Genomic DNA, 18238 nt, shown 5'->3' on the forward strand with positions numbered 1-18238 from the left:
GATGGCGGGTAAGACATTGGGTTGGATCCTTAGCCAGAGGTGGATCACACTCTACCTCAACAAGCGACAGGATAGCCCATTAAAGCGGTCAGTGAGGATGGTGCTTCTGTTCAGATACCCTGATGGGAGCCAAAGGGCCATAGCACCCCCCCCCAGGATGGTGCTGCTGAAGGGATCGCCCCAATTTGATGTATGTCATAGGGCAACCCCAATAATCAGCTAGCAGACGGGTTGGTTGATTCCAGATACATACCCAATGCCTACACCAAACCTACTTACATCTGTAATCAATAAAGTTGTGGTTGGATTTTATCCCAACATGGCTGTCCTGTGTTTCATTGCTTTCTTTGAATTCCTGGCCCTGGCAGAGGGCTTAGTGCACCTGGGCCTGCAAACTTTGGCCTTCCAGATGATGTTGAGTTATGACTCCCCTCACCCCTGGGCATTGGTTGTGTTTGCTAGGACTGATGGAAGTTGTTCACCAGCATCTGGAGGGCCAAAGTTTCCCCACTCCTGTTCTAGATTCACACATGATATCTGACCTTAATACATTCCCCACTCCTGTTCTAGATGCTCATGATATCTGACCTTAATACATCTGTTCAGTTAGCAAACTAGTGAAGCAGGATCAGTGCTAGTGGCACCAAGGTGTAAAAGTTACCTGATGACTTAACTGCGCACAGCCTTGTTTGTAGCAAGTATTTTACCCTGTAAAGGGCTGAAGATTGAGACTGAATTTTTGCATGAATGACATTTTTCATCTGTAAGACTGAATTTGTTTATTTTGTAAAGTGCAACTGGGGTTTAACATTTGGCTGTGTTTTATAGGCAGCATTTATTTTATTTTTTTGTATTCTATTTCCAGATGCATCTTAACTCCACCAATGCACTTGAATTTTCCCATCAGCTTGCAACCTACACAAGAGATGCTGCCAACTTTTCAGATAAGGAGGACATTATCTATTTGGCTTACATGCTGGAAAAGCTAATCATATATATGGATGAAATAAAAGATGTAAGATACTGTCTTACTAATGAATATGTGACTGTTGGAAGCTGAAAAACAAAGAACAGAGGCATAATCTTAAATTTAGTACCAAATACCCAGCAGTAAATTTCTGTATTTTAAGAGACAAAAGTTGTGGCTTTTCAACCAGTATGCACATTCTTAATTTCATTTGAATTAGAATTTTTTTTCAGTACAACAATAATTATATAGGGTTAATTTTATCCAATTATAATTATATCCAGTGCTATACAAACACAATTCCACTTGTTTAAATGGGCTTCTTCTCCTTCCATACCCCCAAAATTTACTCCAGAGGATTCTTCATTCTTCTGGAGCTGATTTTCAGGATACATAGAGGGCTGCAGGACAGATTATGGTTAGGGTAGTTACTACTGGTGGGGAAAGGCTGTCTCTTTCAGACCTTGTGCTTGCCTCCCAGATGCTATGTCTAGTTACAGCTGGAAACAAGATGCTGGACCTAATACCCCATTGTATGGATCTAGTGTGTGTAGGGGGTCTTTTTGTTCTGTTTTATACACAGCTTCTTCATTAAGGTTGAAATGAAGGCAGTTCTTGAAATATCACAAGAGTTCTAATCCTATTTACTATTATTGCCGTGAACAATATTTTGGCTGCAAGCTGGTATGATGTGCTTCATATATTTTGATACTTCTAGACATCTGCTTTCTCCAACATTCATGGTGCCTTCATAGGTAATTGAAACAGTGACCCAAAGTGGGCATGCATTCCCCATAGTTTATGAAGGGGGAAAAAGAGGATCAGTACCAAACCCAAAGAGCAAAAAAGAGGCAAGGCCTCAACATGGTATTAAAAAATAGTAAAGGTAAAGGAACCCCTGACCATTAGGTCCATTCGTGACCGACTCTGGAGTTTCGACGCTCATCTCGCTTTATTGGCCAAGGGAGCCAGCGTACAGCTTCCGGGTCATGTGGCCAGCATGACTAAGCCACTTCTGGCGAACCAGAGCAGCACACGGAAACGCCATTTACCTTCCCACCAGAGTGGTGCCTATTGATCTACCTGCACTTTGACGTGCTTTCGAACTGCTAGGTTGGCAGGAGCAGGGACAGAGCAATGGGAGCTCACCCCGTTGCGGGGATTTGGACCACAGACCTTCTGATCGGCAAGTCCTAGGCTCTGTGGTTTAACCCACAGCGCCAAAAAAATAGAACCTTACAAAGTAGTGAAATGCTTAACACATCTTGGTGAAAACCTTTCGGGGGCACTAAAAGAATGATGACAATCTACATCAGGTGTGGGGAACCTTTGGCTCTCCAGATATTGCTGAACTACAGTGCCCAGCATTCCAAACCATTGGGCATGCTTATTAAGGCTGATGGTAGTTTTAGTTCAGCAACATCTGGAGAACCCTAGGTTTCCCATTCCTGATACACATAGTCACTACATATTGTAGCACAACCCATATCTCAAGTTGTGTTTGACCTCACAACTGAATTGGGACACTAGCAATTTATTTACTACTACAATTTATTTACAATTTAAAACAGAGATCCTGCACAAGAACAGGAGCCTCCCCCCCCCCACTTCATCCTCATGGAGGGCAATGAGAAGAACAATTGGGAGAGGGATGTTAGTCACTTATCCTCACTATCCCCTCTCTCACATTTACTTAACTTGGAAAAAGAACACATGGAGTGGGATTAGATTGCATCTGTAGTCAGGGCAGGGGCTGGAAGAGGAACAAATCACTGGTAAAGCACTCATAGTACGATATACTTTATGTCAATGGAACATTATTGCTTGGGCTCATATAATTCTGAAATAGTTTTGACTTTATAGTCACTGACTTGGGGACAGGCTTATCCATAAGAAATCAATTTAGTCTTATAGCCAGAATACAGGATTTAGGTTGATGCTCTAAGAACTAGTAATTCCTGAAATGCTCACTAGACCAGTTAAATGCAGCTGCTTTCAATTGTGCTTTTATGTCATTGTTGTGCAGTAGTCAAATACTTTGCACTATGCCTTTTTTTCTCCCCCTTCCCTCCTACCAGCTTGCAGATGCTGTAGTTGAGATTGCCAGCAATATAATGCTGGTAAATGACCATGTATTATGGATGGCACAAAAGGAGGATAAAGCTTGTACCAGGATTGTACAGTGTGTGGAACATATTGCAAATCAAACTCTGACCAGTAATACACAGGTCATATCAAAGGTATTTCTTGAGATTTATTTGTGGCTTTTTGATATGGAAAAGGTGGGAGTAGGAGGGAGAAGCAGAGAGGGATGGGGGGGGGAGATCTGGGTATGCATACAGCATTGGTTTATATCTCAACTGATTTTGTAGCACCCAGTGCATTTGTCTTATGCGCTCGTGTTCATCATCAGGACCTAGAAATGACTCAGTAATAATTATTAGTACTTACTCCCTTTTTTTCCCCACTACCACCACGGTGTGACCGATAATCTATATTAGATAAATGATTGATCCATATTTTTTGGGCTGTCACAACACACAGCTTTAAAACTTAATAGTAGTAGTAATCATATTCTGAGTTACGTAGAGAAAGAAGGAGTCTGACACCACCAACCAAGAGTAGTTACTGTGGGATTAGTTATTTCTGCTGAGAGTAATATACAGTGGTACCTCTAGTTATGAACTTAATTCATTCTGGAGGTCCGTTCTTAACCTGAAACTCTTCTTAACTAGAGACGTGCTTTCACTAATGGGGCCTCTTGCTGCCACTGCACCGCCAGTACACAATTTCCGTTCTCATCCTGGGGCAAAGTTCTCAACTCGACGTAACTCTTCCAGGTTAGCGGAGTTTGTAACCTGAAGCGTTTGTAACTTGAGGCATTTGTAACTTGAGGTACCACTGTACTTTAAAGTAGAGGTAGAATAGGGCTAGACTTCAAGTTTGTCACAGCTACTTTGATTTTATTTTTTTACTAAAACCCTAAGATCTACAATCGAGCCAGGTGCAAAAGGCATAACCATTTTTTAAAAACAAAACAAAACACAGGGTACCTCTGAGCAGTGGCGTAGCATGGGGGGTGCAGGGGGGGCCGGCTGCACCGGGCGCAACATCTGGGGGTTAGGGTTAGGGGGCGCAAATCCACGGGTTAGGGGGCGCAAATTACTTGCCTTGCCCCGGGTGCTGACAACCCACGCTACGCCACTGCCTCTGAGCATATTCTGAACCTAGGAATGTGTTTCCAGTGCCAGAACTTAACTGACCTCACAGTCCTTTCACACAAAAACTACTACTGACTACCTTTCTTCATTTAAATAGCCTAATTTAAGCAAGAAGAGTAGTTTTGTTGCTGCTGCTGCTGTTAAACAATTTAGAGTCACAAACCTTTGCAAGTCTACTGCAAATCACCCAGAAAACGAACAGTAGGTTTGCTTTCTGCCCACTCCTGCCTTTAACCAGTTGTTTTAAACCAGTGGTTCCCAATTTGTAGTCTGCAGACTCCAGGGGTCTGTGATACATACCCAGAAACTGCCCAGGACATCCCATTTTGCAGGGCACCCAAAAACATGCAAGTCATTAGACCCACACAGGAGTGGCTTGATTTTGTGCTGGGACATGATGGAGGATATGGTGACACCATTCACATAACAAGAACTACCACAGAGATATCAACATTTTCAAAAGTAGGGAGTCCGTGGCTTGGCTTTTGGAAAACAGGGGGTCTGCAGTACTTAACTATTTGGGAACCACTGATCTAAACTAATAGTTTGCCCTTTTTACTGTTTTTGAAATATTAGAACACACTTTCCCCTAATAAGATGAATCAAATAATAAAGTGATAGTTCAGAGTAAAAGCCTTCCAAACCTCAGTTTCTGTTAGAACAGAAAGCATTTCTTGGATTGCATTGCTTAGGAGAACCATACTTAGGATTTCTAGCTAGTTGCATATGTCAGAATAGTAGTAAAGACATAACTGATGTCATATGGCCGTAGCAGAGGATCCATAATCAGATTTAGTTTTGCATTTAGAAGTCAGTTCTTATCTCTGACTACCATGTTTCATGTTACAGCAGCAGATGTTCAGCGAGACTTGACGATAACATGCAAAAACAAATTCTGATCTAGAAGACGTCCTTTGGATGCCAATGTATGAAACAACGAATTGGAAACCTAGATAGTTTATCTATTAGAGTCTGCCTTTCACACATCAAAGGAAAGGAAAAACAGGAGTCCTTAGAGCACCTTTTCTGAATGAGCTTCCTATAGTTTGTGCTGTGCTTTTCACATAATAGGGAAGGGCATGTCAATCTCTGACTTTTGTCTTCTGGGTTTCTAAGGGTTTTCCTGTTGTTATTCTGTCTCTCGCAGCTACAGTAAACCTACCATTAAAATTATGGACTGGTCATTTCTTCGTCAGAGGGCAAACGGGCAAATTTAGCAGGGGATCAAATACTTTCCCCCCTCACTGTGCATACTGAACAAGAAGTAGCGAGGATACCTAAAATTAGTGGAATGTCTTTAAGTGGTCAGCAACTTCTTAAAAAGTCTACATTTTGTCATCCAATCTAGTTGAAACAAGAACCTTCTCCTTTAGCTCTGCTAGCTGATGCTTGTGATGTGGCTGGCCTGTGATCATTATTGTGGTCTTCTAAAATCACATGGTTCTGTTCTGTCACCTTCTCTTCCCAAGATATCTCTCTTATCCTTGATGATAGTTGGCTTTTGTACTGTGATATACTTCATTGATGCCGGGAGTGCCTGGCTGTATCTCTGCTATTTGGAAGGCTCTCTATTATCTGGAAAATCTGCCCTACTGGGAACTATTGGTACAGCTGATTCACCTTGCATTCCCCTTTCATATTTGCACTTGTTTTTGAAGTCAGTAAATGATTTTCTTTCCTGCTGCAATGTGTGTCCAGCCAGAAGTAACACACAAAAAATGGAACAGAGGCACCTTAATGTTGATGTTGTATATGTAGTATGCATATATGACGTAGTTATCCAGAAGCTGATGTTGATATGATAGTAAATGTTTTTAGATGTCAAGTACCACAGGTCATTTTTCTTCTTGTTGTTTAAGGGTATCTATCTCCCTTTGCGGACAATTAGGCAGACTGCTTCTTTGTCTTGATCCTACTTAGCCATTCTTTATGTTCTCCCCCCCTTTCTGTAGGCAAATTAGCGTACAGTCAACTTCAACTTGTAAATAAAGCTGTAGACTTCTCTGTGTAGTCTCGTACAATACCAAACAACTGCTGTTCATTTTGGAGGCTAGCCAGCAGCAATTAAGCAAACTGCATCACTGAGACTGTGCTAGCCTCCATTTCTCTCTTATTATGAAAAGACCATATCTTCTTGAAGATGTAAATGATTCCTGCTAATGAAACTGAAAATATTTTTTGACCAGTGCTGTCACTTCACCTCTTCTGTCACCGTTAATCGCTACTTTACATCATGGAACACTGAGAAATGTGTCTTGATTCAGGGAGACCATCCATTTGGCTGTAGATGCTCTAGAGAAACTTGAACTATTCCTTCCTTGACCACATTTAGTTGCCATAGTAATATGATATGAATTATTACTGCCATAGCACTGCGAGAAAAAAATTGCCAATCTGAATTCCTGCACATTTCCCATTCATTTCAAAGGTGGTGAGCATCTGACCATAGTAATCTTGTTAAAACAAACAACTAATGACTGTTAAAATACAATTACTCCAGTTAATATCATTCTTCTCTGTAAAGATAAAATTTAAGAAATGTGTTAGGTCCTTGTACATTTAAAAAAGAAGATCCTTGTACGTTTTTAAAAATTAAAAATAGTGTTGCAAGCCTACAAGTTATGTAACTTTATGGGTGCACATGAATGGTGTTTCGTGATGCATTATGTATGTGTGTTTGTGTGTACAGGTATAGTACAGCATATGCAAATACGTAATGTAGATTTTATATAAGTTATTGCCTGTAAAAATATGTTAAAACTACACCAGCTCTTCAAATTTGTTTTGACAGGTTTCTCTTAATATTGCTCTGGAGGCCTTTATGATCAAGCCATCTAGCTTCATGGGGATGACTTGCACTGCCTTCCAGAAAATATCTGCAGATCCAGACAGGTCACTGAGCCGCAACACAGGGAACAGGGAGACAGACCAACGTTTGAATTTTAAGTGCAATGCTGGCAGTCATAGTGCCTCTGTGGTTAATTTCTCTCCAATGGTAAGTGGCATAACCAAAGAATACACTGAATTTATACATAAAATAGTTTGCATTTTGCACTGAAAGCAGCATTTGGAGCAATGAGGATAAGTGATCTGAAATGATGAATTGAACTTCCTTCTGGTTTTGCAAGTGCATTGGCAATATTTCTTACAGAACTGTGTGCGTCGATTTAAGGACACACTCCTAATACTTGATGTTGAATCCTAAATGTTGCATTGGTTGAATGGTGAGAACAATGAAAATAGTGTGAAAGCATGTGGGACTTTTTGTGGTATGAAAGTAAACTGGACTGAAATGCCATCAAACCTATGGCCTCCAGCAAAAATAGTTGCAGGCATTCTGATCCTGGCCCAGGGACAAGGTGGACCAAAGCTGATTAAATCCATCTAAGTCTAATTTATGGAGTAAATGTATGGTTTACTCAGGGTTCACTTGATCTATTAGTAGTAGTAATATTGAATAAATATATAAATCACATTTTGCTTTTGTCTCAAGTTTATGATTTTGCCAAAGGATGTAGGTATATATTGAATGTATGTAGGAATCGGAATTATCTTCCCTTTACTAGAAAGCAGAAGTATATAAAAGCATCCAGATATTGAAAAAGAGTTGCTAGTTGTGAGAGGATTTGCTGCTGTTTTTTCAGCTGTGATTAGGAATTGTTTTATGTAATTTCCTGTTTGTTATGTACTGTTTCCTTAATGATGTATATTGAATGTTTATATGAGGCACTTTGAAAAAATTGCAAAGGGGGGTCCATCATATGTTCAGATGATTTGAGCAATGCTAGACAAGTGACAAAGAAATATTAAACCATGTTTGGAAAGGCACTTCTATTTTATGAAATGTAGCGAATAATATTAGCAGTTCTGTTACTATCTATCTATCTATCTATCTATCTATCTATCTATCTATCTATCTATCTATCTATGGGGCCTGAAATAATCTAAGAAAGCAAACAGACATGAGTTCCTTAGTGGGATGTATTATTTGTATTGAATAATGAAGCAGAACAATTAGATTCTGATCCAGTGCTAAATAGAATTTTGCATTTGGTTGAGCGTGTTATTGAATTTAGAGTGTTCCAAGTTGAAGTTCTTGTTATCCTTGAACGGAATCTTATTTTAATAGGCTTAGTTTTTGAAGTATTCTGTGTATTATAGAACATTTCCCAAGCAAATGTTGAAAAGCTGGTTCTGGAACTCCTCAAAATCTTTAAATGTGGTCATCCCTCCTTTACCCTTCTGTGCTTTTCAGTTTCTGAGAGAAATGTGGCGCCCGTTGTTTCAGTGATTACTTTTTAAAAACCCATCTGAAAAGCCACATCTCAGCATTGCGGGATGTGCCATAATAGAACAGCTCTTAACAAGTGAAATACTGCATATATTTTCTGTAATCTTTTAGAAAGTATTCAAAATGGTCCTGTTTTTGAGGAGGATGGATATCCTATCCTTCCTACTGATGTTTCTTCATGCTAGTTCAGTTGAATGCAATCTTGGATTAAGATTTTATTTTAATCAACCCTGTGGCACAATGGGCCAATACATCTGGCTGTTTAACCAGGAGGTTGGAGGCTAGAGCCCACACAGAGATGGCTGTGGGCAGGATTTGTGCATTGCAAGGGGTTGGACTAGATGACCCTCAGGGCCCCTTCCAATTCTCCAATTCTGTGATTCACTCCATACCTCCCAGGGTTGTTGTGGGGATTAGATGAATGGGGGGGGGGAACCATGTACATCACCTTGAGAAAAAGGTGGGATGTAAATGAAAAGGGGGGGGGGGAGGAAATGTATTTAAAAAGCAAGCCAACCGCAATGCATGTTAAAAACAAGGAAACATTTTATGTCAGGTGCTGTAGGCCCTACTTGGCTTTAGGCAAAGACAGTGAGGATGGAGACCCAGTAACTTGGATGAGCACACAGCACTCTAGTTTGGAGGCGGCACTGCAGTCTCTTCCCCATTATACCAGTATCCTTCATTCTCATGTTGCTGTTGCAGGAGGAAATCTTCCCATTTTAGGAGATTGTCCATGTGCCACGTTAAATGGTTTCACTGGTGCCAGGGACTACAGGAGTAAAACAGAGAGAAGGTGGGGATGATCTAGCGCTGTGTTGGATGTTCTTTCCACTTTTCTCTCTGCTACGACCTTGTTCTTCAAGCAAGCCACAGAGGCCAATGCCAACCAGCCAGCCAGGGAATTGTGCCATCTCATTTCTAAGTGCTGTTGTGTGTTGTAACCAGAGCAAAACATTTGTTCATATTTTTCAGGTACAGAAAATTAACATTTTCTCCCAATATGTTTGCTTGCCAAGTACTGATGCCTCTTTCTTTTTCTTATGACAAAGCAAAAATGGAAAACAAGTGATTAGATTCCCTTCCTACCCAAGACCATGCCAGGCATCTTATCTTAACCTGTGGCAGAACATTTTGTTTGCATAAAAACTTGGCAGTATATCGCTATATAAAGAGCTTTAGCAAAGTTTAATCTTTTCTTCCGTGTTTTTGCCCATGTTTGTTGAAAACGTCCAAGCCAATTTTTTGGCCAGGCTTGGATTGTCATGACTTGTTTCAGTGAACTAAATATTTTGCAGGTGACATTTTCAGAAAAGTACAACAGAAAGCCCTTTTTTTGGTTCCATAATTGAAAAGGTAAAGTTTAATTCAGAATATTCAGTGAAACTGGAATCCATGTTATGCCTTGCTGCTATAGCAGGTCTTCTTAAAGTATGTGAAACAGTTATGTTTGCATAATTTCATAATTCATTGATTTTCTAACTGTTCTCATTGGGGTGGGGGGTGGGGTGGTGACGACGACAAGACAGTTGCCTGCATCCATTTATCTCAAAGTCACCACACATGCAAAATTAGTTTTATCAAAATACCGAATTAGTAAAATCTTTATTATTTCCTTATCATAAAACCAAAACCAAAGGAACACTAAAGCTGCATAAAAAGAAAATGAAAAGTGGCAGAAAGGGCAAATGTTTGTTTCAGTAACAAAGTATTCCTTTTGTTGGTGATCCGTGTGAAAGCTCTGAGCTGCATTTATTGAAAAACAGAAACAAAAACTTTTACACAATAGTTTCCCATTGTGGGGGAGATGATTCTGACATTGTTATATGCTTCTTGGATGACTTCTGGCAATGGCTACTTATCTGGTTCCAGGGTGGGTGGCAGTTGTGGCCCATCACAGGCTTCCTCCGATTTCCCCAGAGCTGATAAAATGTCTCTTTTGCAACTGCCCTTTAGATCCATCCCTGGCCGGCTGCTATGGATGATGGGATATTCTGCCTAAACCATAAAATTGGAACTGCCCACTCAGGGGCAGGCAGGTGGGCGGAGCCAGGGTAGCAGTCTGGAGTGTGGAATTCTTCACTCTGGTCCATAGGTTTATGATGAGGCTGCCACTTTGCTGAAGCTAAGCAGGTGTGAGGGTCAGCAGTGTCCGGATGGAAAACCCCATGGGAACTGCCACCCTTAGTCCTAAAGCCATCATGAGGAAAGCGTGCTTAACCCCAAACCTTGTTCCCACTTTATAAGCCATGTTTTATGAAGCCTCAAATGATTATCCAAGCCAGGAAACAGATTGTATGCAAAATTTGCTACTTACAAGGTACTCTATGAAGGAATTTGCCCAGGCAGGCACATTATGTGACCCATGAGAGCAGCCAAATAACCAGACCGTGCAACGGTGGTGGGATAAAATCAGGCTAAATCTTATTGACAGCAGCAGGCAAGGCAAGGGTTGGCATGGCATTGGGTCCCAAGGATCAGTTCATCATTCCACAAGCCCCGTGTTGATGGAATGGATCCGCTGGGTTTGGATCTCTTCAAACCTGTATGCTGGGAGTTGGCCAGTGTTGAACCTTGCCATGGTGCAAGCCAAGCAAGAAGAGAAGAAGAAGAGTTTGGATTTGATATCCCGCTTTATCGCTACCCGAAGGAGTCTCAAAGCAGCTAACATTCTCCTTTCCCTTCCTCCCCCACAACAAACACTCTGTGAGGTGAGTGGGGCTGAGAGACTTCAAAGAAGTGTGACTAGCTGAAGGTCACCCAACAGCTGCATGTGGAGGAGTGGAGATGCGAACCCGGTTCCCCAGATTACAAGTCCACCCCTCTTAACCACTACACCACACTGGCAAGCAAGTTCTCACTGGGGTATCAGGGTGCAGATTCCAACCAGGTAAATACCAAACCAACACTTGGATTTGCCATGGTCAATCCTCCCCTCAGGCTTCTTATGGGCCACCCACCAATACTATGTTGATCCTGACCAATGTTCATTTCTGATCTCATACGAACAATGTTCTTCCGCCTAACAAAGAAAAGCCATAATTTCACTGAGGAAAAAGCAGAAAAACCCCAATGACGTGCCAATCAGGTTGAGAAGAAGGGGGAATCATTTCCAGCCCTGTAAACCAGTGACCCAGCATTGCTCAGTGAAGGTTCTAACCCGAGGGTGGGCAGGCAGGAAGCTTTCATAGCAAACTGGCTGTGAGCTCTAGAGGAAGCAACCTTATATAGGTTTTCCCTCCCCTCAGCAGCAAGGGCTCATGGGGCAGCTTTTTCTCATGAGCCCATCACTCAGAGAAGATACTGGGCAAAACCTTGCCCACTATTTTGCTGCAGTCTATGGGCCCCAGCACCGCAGGGCAAAAGCGTCCTCTGCTTATTGGGCACAGAATGGCTCTAAAAGGGATAAATCTTTATTCCAGAGCACATTTTTAAAGCAGCATATGCAGCATTACCATAAGACCCACACTATGCCACATTTTGGGACATAAATATATGTCCCGTGAGTTTTCTGAGAACACATTCAGCAGGCTAAATTAGCACCAGTATTTTATATGCTCAGGTATCATAACAGTTGACAGATGAATGAAGCTGAGCAAAAAATGAAATGACTGAAGTGTATTTTATTATACTCTAAAATATTAGAACTGTTAGTGACTTCTGAGCAAACCAGTATAACCCAAGTTATTTCTTGCCATTCCCTGTGCCAACAGTCTTAGATCTTTCTACTTATGCCTCTGTAACAGCTCCCTTGTGCAATATTGAAACAATGGTATAGTGTAATCTATTGGTAAAATACTGCTGTGAAGACACAAACACACACACACACACACACACACACACACACACAGTAATTCGGTAAACATTGTGTGTGCAGGATCAGGGCCTGTGCTGTGACCTAGTCTGCTCCTTGAAGGTAGAAAGGATTTCTAGGCTTAGGTTTTGATATTCTTCTTTATGGTTAGGGTGGATCCTTAACTCTCAACCTCTTTTTAAGCTCCAGGTACAGCTAGTGTACATCTGAAAACCTTTCCTACTTGATAATACGAAGGCATAAATCACAGAAACAATGCATTGGTGGTTAAGTTGTCTGGCATACTTAGTTATTTATTCTAGACTTATTTTACCTTGCAAGTGTAGTAGGCTGTACCAATATTGGATGTGTAAGACAGAGCAGTGTGCAGTGCAGTTTTCATTTCTACACAATTGCACATATGGATCTTTGGATTATGGCCTAGAATTTCTATGACTGTATCCATTAGAGAGAAGGCCTTACTTACAGTCTTATTTTCAGGCTGGCTTGATATTCAAACTTTAAAACAGTGTATTGACTTTTTATGATTCAAAATTAAAGTGCAACACTGGTTCTCAGCTGCCACGTTAATTAAGTCATGCCCCTTTTTTGCCCTTAAACATTCAAGTAGCAATAAAATTAAATTCAAAAATAATATAAACATGTAGGCATGCATAGTACTGTTTTTAAAGCATTTGATCCTAATAATCATGAGCACCATTTCTCCTCCAATGGAATAATAATAATAATAATAATAATAATAATAATAATAATAATAATAATAATAATAATAATAATAATACCACGCCTATCTGGCTAGGTTTCCCCAGCCACTCTGGGCAGTTTCCAACAGAACATTAAAAACATGACAAAAGATCAAACATTAAAACATTAAAAACTTCCTTAACCAGGACTAAACTAGGCTTCCTAACTTCTCTTTTACTCTGTATTTTTAAAAAAGCTCATATTGACCGCCAGGTTGTGGGCTCACAGGGAAGTTGTGGGGTATGGCTGCAAGATTGCAGGTGAAAGGGAAATCAGTGAAAAGTGTGGATCCCCCTTGCTTGAGCAGAAGCACCTTTTTGCTTGCACTAGATGTTGCTGGATCCCAGCCATATCCTCATCAATGTTCTGTAGGGTTCTGCTTTGTGCTTTCTGCATAAATTTATAAAACCAGTTCAGCTTGAAACATTCGCTATAAAGACATCTCTTGTAATGCAGCTTGACAAATCAAAAGCACATTCTCACAGTGGAAAAAGAAACCATTAATAGCAATAGAACTGAAAACTCAAAAAAAGGAATGTATGCATTTCTTGGCTTTAATTTTAACTACTGCGAGATACATGGTCTGGAAGAATAGGCCGTGCTTGGCTTTTAAAGAATTCATGTGATGGTTCACTCACCTTGGTCTGATATGGCCTATCAAAAGAAAAGTAAGACTTTTCCTTTCCCACTCACTGAGACCTGCCTGAAATTATGTCCAGCATTTCCTTCCTTATATATTTATTGTTGTTTACTCATTTAGTCGTGTCTGACTCTTTGTGACCCCATGGAACAGAGCACGCCAGGCACTCCTGTCTTCCACTGCCTCCCGCGGTTTGGTTGAACTCATGCTGGTAGCTTCGAGAACACTATCCAACCATCTCGTCCTCTGTTGTCCCCTTCTCCTTGTGCCCGCAATCTGTCCCAACATCAGGGTCTTTTCCAGAGAGTCTTCTCTTCTCATGTGAGTATTGGAGCCTCAGCAACAGGATCTGTCCTTCCAGTGAGCACTCAGTAAAATCTCTCACTGCCTCCATTTCTTCCCCTTCTATTTGCCAGGAGGTGATGGGACCAGTGGCCATGATCTTCGTTTTTTTTTTATGTTGAGCTTCAAACCATATTTTGCGCTCTCCTCTTTCACCCTCATTAAAAGGTTCTTTAATTCCTCCTCACTTTCTGCCGTCAAGGTTGTGTCATATGCATATCTGAGGTTGTTGATATTTCTTCCATCTTAATTCCAGTTTGGGATTCATCCAGCCCAGCCTTTTGCATGATGAATTCTGCATATAAGTTAAATAAGCAGGGAGACAATATATAGCCTTGTCATACTCCTTTCCCAATTTTGAACCAATCAGTTGTTCCATATCCAGTTCTAACTGTAGCTTCTTGTCCCACATAGAGATTTCCTTACATATACCAGAGCAGTAAATGTAAAGGACCCCTGGATGGTTAAGTCCAGTCAAAGGCAATTATGGGGTGGGGCGCTCATCTTACATTTCTCGCTGAGGGAGCTTGTGTGTGTCCCCAGACAGCTTTCTCGTTCATGCAGATGTCAAAGAGAAAAATAACTACCAAACTTTTAGAAGACATCTAAAGGCAGCCCTGTTTAGGGAAGCTTTTAATGTTTAATAGGTTATTGTATTTTAGTGTTTTGTTGGAAGCCGCCCAGAGTGGCTGGGGAAACCCTACGGGACCGCCTCTCCTGGTATGTCCCACAGAGGAACTTACGGTCTGCAAATAAAAACATCTTGAAGATCCCAGGCCACGGAGAGGTTAGGCTGGCCTCAACTAGAGCCAGGGCTTTCTCGGCCGCGGCTCCAATCTGGTGGAACGCTCTGTCACAAGAGACTAGGGCCCTGCGGGACTTGACATCTTTCCGCAGGGCCTGTAAGACAGAGCTGTTCCACCAGGCCTTTGGTCAGAGCGCAGCCTGACCCCCTCCTCTGGCAATCTGCACAGAATTTTGCTTAATGGTTGCCATCAATTTGATTTTAATTAAGTTTTATAATGAAATGTTTTTAGAACATTGGATTATTTTGATTGTTGTTAGCCGCCCTGAGCTCAGCCTCGGCTGGGGAGGGCGGGATATAAATAAAATTTATTATTATTATTATTATTATTATTATTATTATTATTATTATGCAATGCGGCTGGGATGACTAAGCCACTACTGGCGCACGGAGGACCATGATGAGTGCCAGAGCACATGGAAACACCATTTACCTTCCTGCCGCAGCGGTACCTATTTATCTACTTGCACTGGCGTGCTTTTGAACTGCAGAGTACAAATATTCAAATGCTGATGCTAAATTTATATTTCATCTATAAATGTGATGAGCAGGAAGGGTACATTTTTAAAGTTCTCAAGTTCCAAAATCCAACTGGACAGTACATTTCGGTTGGTTCTAATAAAGTTAACAAAACGTTATGCAATTCAATTGTCTGCTATCTTCTCCTACACTGGCTTTGCTTAACATTCTTTTGGGACACAAGGAAGCCTCCATAATGGTTGGCTATGGAACTTTTCAACCAGTTTTAGTAGGCTATGGTTTTGCTGCAATTCAGCTGTTTGTTCATATTAAGTTTAACTTAGGGACAGCTCAGTAATAACATTGACACTGCAAAAATATGTAGACTTCTGCCCTTTTGTACACTTGCTTTTCTTTGACATATCATTACCTCAGACCTCAGAACTATTGTCTATTTTATATATATATATCCCTAGTTAGAAGCCATGTATATATCATACATATGCTGAATTTAGAAATATCAGTACGGCGTTACGTTGAAGGAAAATTATTTAATCTTTTCAGGCTGATATATTTCCTGCAAGCTTGTAGCCATGCACAAATGTTTTTTAGTATTGAGCTGACCTACGCAAATGATATTAGTATTGATTTTATCTCTCAGTAGTAATCACATGTCTAATAATAACAGACAGAGATTTTGTGGAGACACAGGCACCCTGCCTCGTTTCATTGTATTTGTCTCTCTCCGCTTAGATGTTTGCTTTATATATTGGAATAAGACCTTATTGTGGGTGACTGTATGACATTATAGAAAACAATATAGAGGTATCAAGGCCAGCTCTGCCTTTGCATCAGTGACAAAATTCTTATTAATGTTGAGGATGCAACAGTATGTCTGTCAATCACATAGGTGCTGCACTGCTATAATGCTGCAAAATATATCATGTTTACAAGGTCTAAGGGTACTGTAATCCCACTTATGTCCATAGTGATCTCTTTCTCTGGTGCCTAGTTATGGTCACCTGCGGCTTTACAAACTCTGCACAGTTTGCAGTTAAGCAAGAATGGTGGCGTTCTCCACCTACTTTATATTTGTTAGTGGATATACAAGCTGCTGTACTATCAAAGAAAGAGCCAGAAAGCATGAACTAGAATAAAGGGTTTTTTTGCAGCTCGTTGTATTTAACAAACCTCCATAACTCATGAATGATAACTGCAGTACTATTTTTCCACACTAATGAAACGAAGCATGTTGAACTATGAAGTGTCAGTGAGATGTCAACAGATGGGAGCCAACACACTTCTTAAAATTAAATACATTTTTAAAAGTGATGAACTAGTGTTCAGATTTCACTGCAGAGTGCATTGGTTTTTTTGCAGTCAAGTAATGAGCCTATGAAAATATGGGAGAAACTGTGGCCGCTGTGTCATATTTGTATTCTGCACTGTAGTGTGCAACTATCTTATTTATAAATTCACACACACGGGATAGGCAATGATCTGCCTAAAGAAGTCACTTCACTGAAATGATGTAATCCACTCCAAAATTGCTTTGCATTCTAAATAAGCAAAGCTCTTTTCATCAATTTTCGCTTTATTCATTGGTAGTATATTCAGCCCTGCAGCAGAACTTTTTGCGCCTGTGTCAGGGGATTCACTTGATGCAAAGTGCATTACTCTGTTGTGGCATGCACAGTTCCTTGGAGTAATTACTATAACCACACCATCCTTCAAATAATTCCATTCATATCTCCGTTTGCTTGAGGTTAGACCAGTGGTTCCCCATTGGCTAACTGCTGCAGACCCCCTGTTTTTCAAAACACAACCCTTGGAGCCCCTACTTTTGAAAAAATTGATATATCTTTTGTATATATCAACAGTTATATTGATACCTCTACTGTTGTTTTTGTTATGTGAATTATGCCATGGACCCCCTGGGATCCTTGGATTCACAGATCACCAGCTGGGTACCACTGGGTTAGACCATAGCCCAGCCTTCTAAAAAGGCTGCTGCTTAGTACAAAGAGGTAATTGAGGGTATTCAGTTCTGCTTTCCATTCTCATCCAGCTACTTAATGCAAAATAGCATGACCTCTAGTAACTATCAAATCATGCTGGTCAATGAAAAAGAACGACAGACTTCCTACTTAATGTACAGTGTAATCATATACATGTTTACTCAAAACCAAGCCCTACTTTATTCAATGGGACTTATTCCCAAGTAAGCAGGAATAGGATTTCAACCTTATTTATTAATTTTGGAGTTGATATCCTTCCACACTGTAAAAGCCTCGGGGCAATTCTTAACATAATATAAGCAACCAATAAAACGCATTTTGAAACTCAGTATCCAGATACATCAAAACTAAAAACACCGATCTCTTCGGAACTTCATGGGCTTTAATATATGTCACATGATGGACTTACTCTAAATTTTAAAGTTAAGTTACAAAATTTTAAAATTTAGAAAGTGATTTTAGGGGGTTTTTTTAGAAATTTAAAAAAATCTTTTAAAAATGTATTGATTATTTAATATTTCTAAGAGCTACCTGAAAAATTTCTTCTTGCGATCTCAACGGGATCACACACACACACACACACACACACACACACACGAGTGTACATACATGTCTGCCTTACTGGATTCTATTTAGGATAAATGGGTCTTCTTGGAGTAAAATATAACAGAATAAACAAGACTTCAACTATAATATCAGTTGCTTTGGGCATTTCTTTAGAAAGGTATTCAATTAAAAGGTGTCTGAGAAACTAGTCAGGCTTTTCTTTTAAAAATGTGTTCCAAAGGAGTGATAGCTTGCTATCACATGATAGAATTAATGCTTTGAAAGAACTCTTGTGAGTACTTCATTTGATGAAGTACAACAAAATGCATATCAAACAAAATTGGATGATATAAGGTAAAGAAGTTGGATCACTTGATATGGAACGACCCAT

At 40.4% G+C, this 18238-nt stretch overlaps 1 protein-coding gene across 1 annotated transcript in view; it reads left to right on the forward strand.

Moving 5' to 3' along the window:
* The window catches only part of ADGRA1 (adhesion G protein-coupled receptor A1), a 313459-nt gene that overhangs the window by 159399 nt on the left and 135822 nt on the right, over positions 1-18238 (forward strand). Inside the window, exons 10-12 of the mRNA XM_081189457.1 lie at positions 866-1015; positions 3046-3207; positions 6980-7183. Coding sequence (XP_081045583.1) covers positions 866-1015; positions 3046-3207; positions 6980-7183 — 516 coding nt within the window. The remainder of the gene's footprint in view (positions 1-865; positions 1016-3045; positions 3208-6979; positions 7184-18238) is intronic.

The sequence above is a fragment of the Podarcis bocagei genome, assembly GCF_964188305.1.
Source record: "Podarcis bocagei genome assembly, chromosome: 4".
NCBI lineage: Eukaryota > Metazoa > Chordata > Lepidosauria > Squamata > Lacertidae > Podarcis > Podarcis bocagei.